Source organism: Mytilus edulis, chromosome 3, assembly GCF_963676685.1.
Source record: "Mytilus edulis chromosome 3, xbMytEdul2.2, whole genome shotgun sequence".
In the NCBI taxonomy this organism is placed as follows: domain Eukaryota; kingdom Metazoa; phylum Mollusca; class Bivalvia; order Mytilida; family Mytilidae; genus Mytilus; species Mytilus edulis.
In genome coordinates this window covers 29,858,850-29,859,977 of record NC_092346.1, presented here as the reverse complement: position 1 = coordinate 29,859,977, position 1,128 = coordinate 29,858,850, and the positions used below count along the sequence as shown (strand labels likewise).

The following is a 1,128-nucleotide window of genomic DNA, read 5'->3' as shown; positions in this document are numbered from 1 at the left end:
TACCGTCATTGTCGCGGATTTGAATTATAATCCATCTAGCACTGTTCTATAGTATACATTTGAGCAAACTAAGAAAATTATCGTAAAGCAGCTAGCTTAACATGAATATAGTTTTACCGTCAATGTTATTAATTGTGATTAAATAATCCATCTAGCACTGAAAACAGATCACTATCATCACATGTGAATGCTTGCTTCCGTTTAGATGGAGGATTATTTTCTTCATCCGAGAACAGTTTACGCTTTATACCTCTCTTCTGAATGGCGTGATACAAGGTTGTCCGCTCCGGTGTCTTTTTTTCAGCATTTCGTAACGATGTGGTAATATCGGGTGTAAATAGGTCTGTAATGGGTGCTATTCCGTCATATAGGTATTCATCATCGATACTCAGACTGGTAGAACAGTTGGAAAAATCATCATCTGTGTTTGATGGTGTCGTGGAGTAAACTGAGTTTTCTTCATCGCTATCATTAAGAAATTCATCTATAAAACTGTCTGTTTCGCTGCACTCTAAGTCGGTACATGATTCTGAAAACAGAAATTAATATTTATTATACTGGTTAGAAGGTATATATATTTAAATATGTAAATGTTAACTATTAAAACATATGAAAAATGAAAATAATTATTAATTCATTTTTAACTCAGACCATTAAGTGCACTGTAATTTTTAGTATTTTTTTTTATATTGCGTCAAATGTTTTAAACGTGAATTTGTATTTCACAATATTTCGCTATAACAGTATGATTTATTTGGTATAACGTACGTAATTTATAGGAACTCTTATTAATTTTCATTCATTTCAAAATAAAAAAAAATTGTAATAAAATAGAACATATGTATTATTCAAATTTTGAATAACAATTTCATACGAACCTATCAATTCTTGTAAATCAGCATATGAATCTTGTTTACAGACACAACCACCCCTTGTGTGTATCAGTAATGTTGGTTGTAGCCTGGCTATAGGATCATTTATTCCCGGAAACATTGTCATATCCAAATCGTATTCATAATCCGTATCAACTGTAAGAGGTGTTATTAACTCGCTTTTAACTTTTATTTCCATGCTGAGCATACTGAAATTGCTTGAGATATGTCAAAAATGGTAGAGCACCCGTTTTTA

The 1,128-nt window shown here is 31.5% G+C and overlaps 1 protein-coding gene across 1 annotated transcript; it reads right to left on the bottom strand.

Annotated features, from left to right (window-relative positions):
• LOC139516202 (uncharacterized) lies at positions 1 to 1,128 on the bottom strand. The gene is made up of 2 exons (XM_071306136.1): positions 879 to 1,128; positions 1 to 529 (listed from the first exon to the last, which is right to left on the bottom strand). The coding sequence occupies exons 1-2, from the start codon at positions 1,078 to 1,080 to the stop codon at positions 129 to 131; spliced, it is 603 nt and encodes a 200-aa protein (XP_071162237.1). The 5' UTR covers positions 1,081 to 1,128; the 3' UTR covers positions 1 to 128.

Coding starts and splice junctions, on each gene's coding strand:
- LOC139516202 (XM_071306136.1), bottom strand. CDS start 1,080: ATGCTCAGCATGGAAATAAAAGTTAAAAGCGAGTTAATAACACCTCTT. Junction 530..878: donor TGATTTACAAGAATTGATAG/GTTCGTATGAAA, acceptor TTCTGTTTTCAG/AATCATGTACCGACTTAGAG.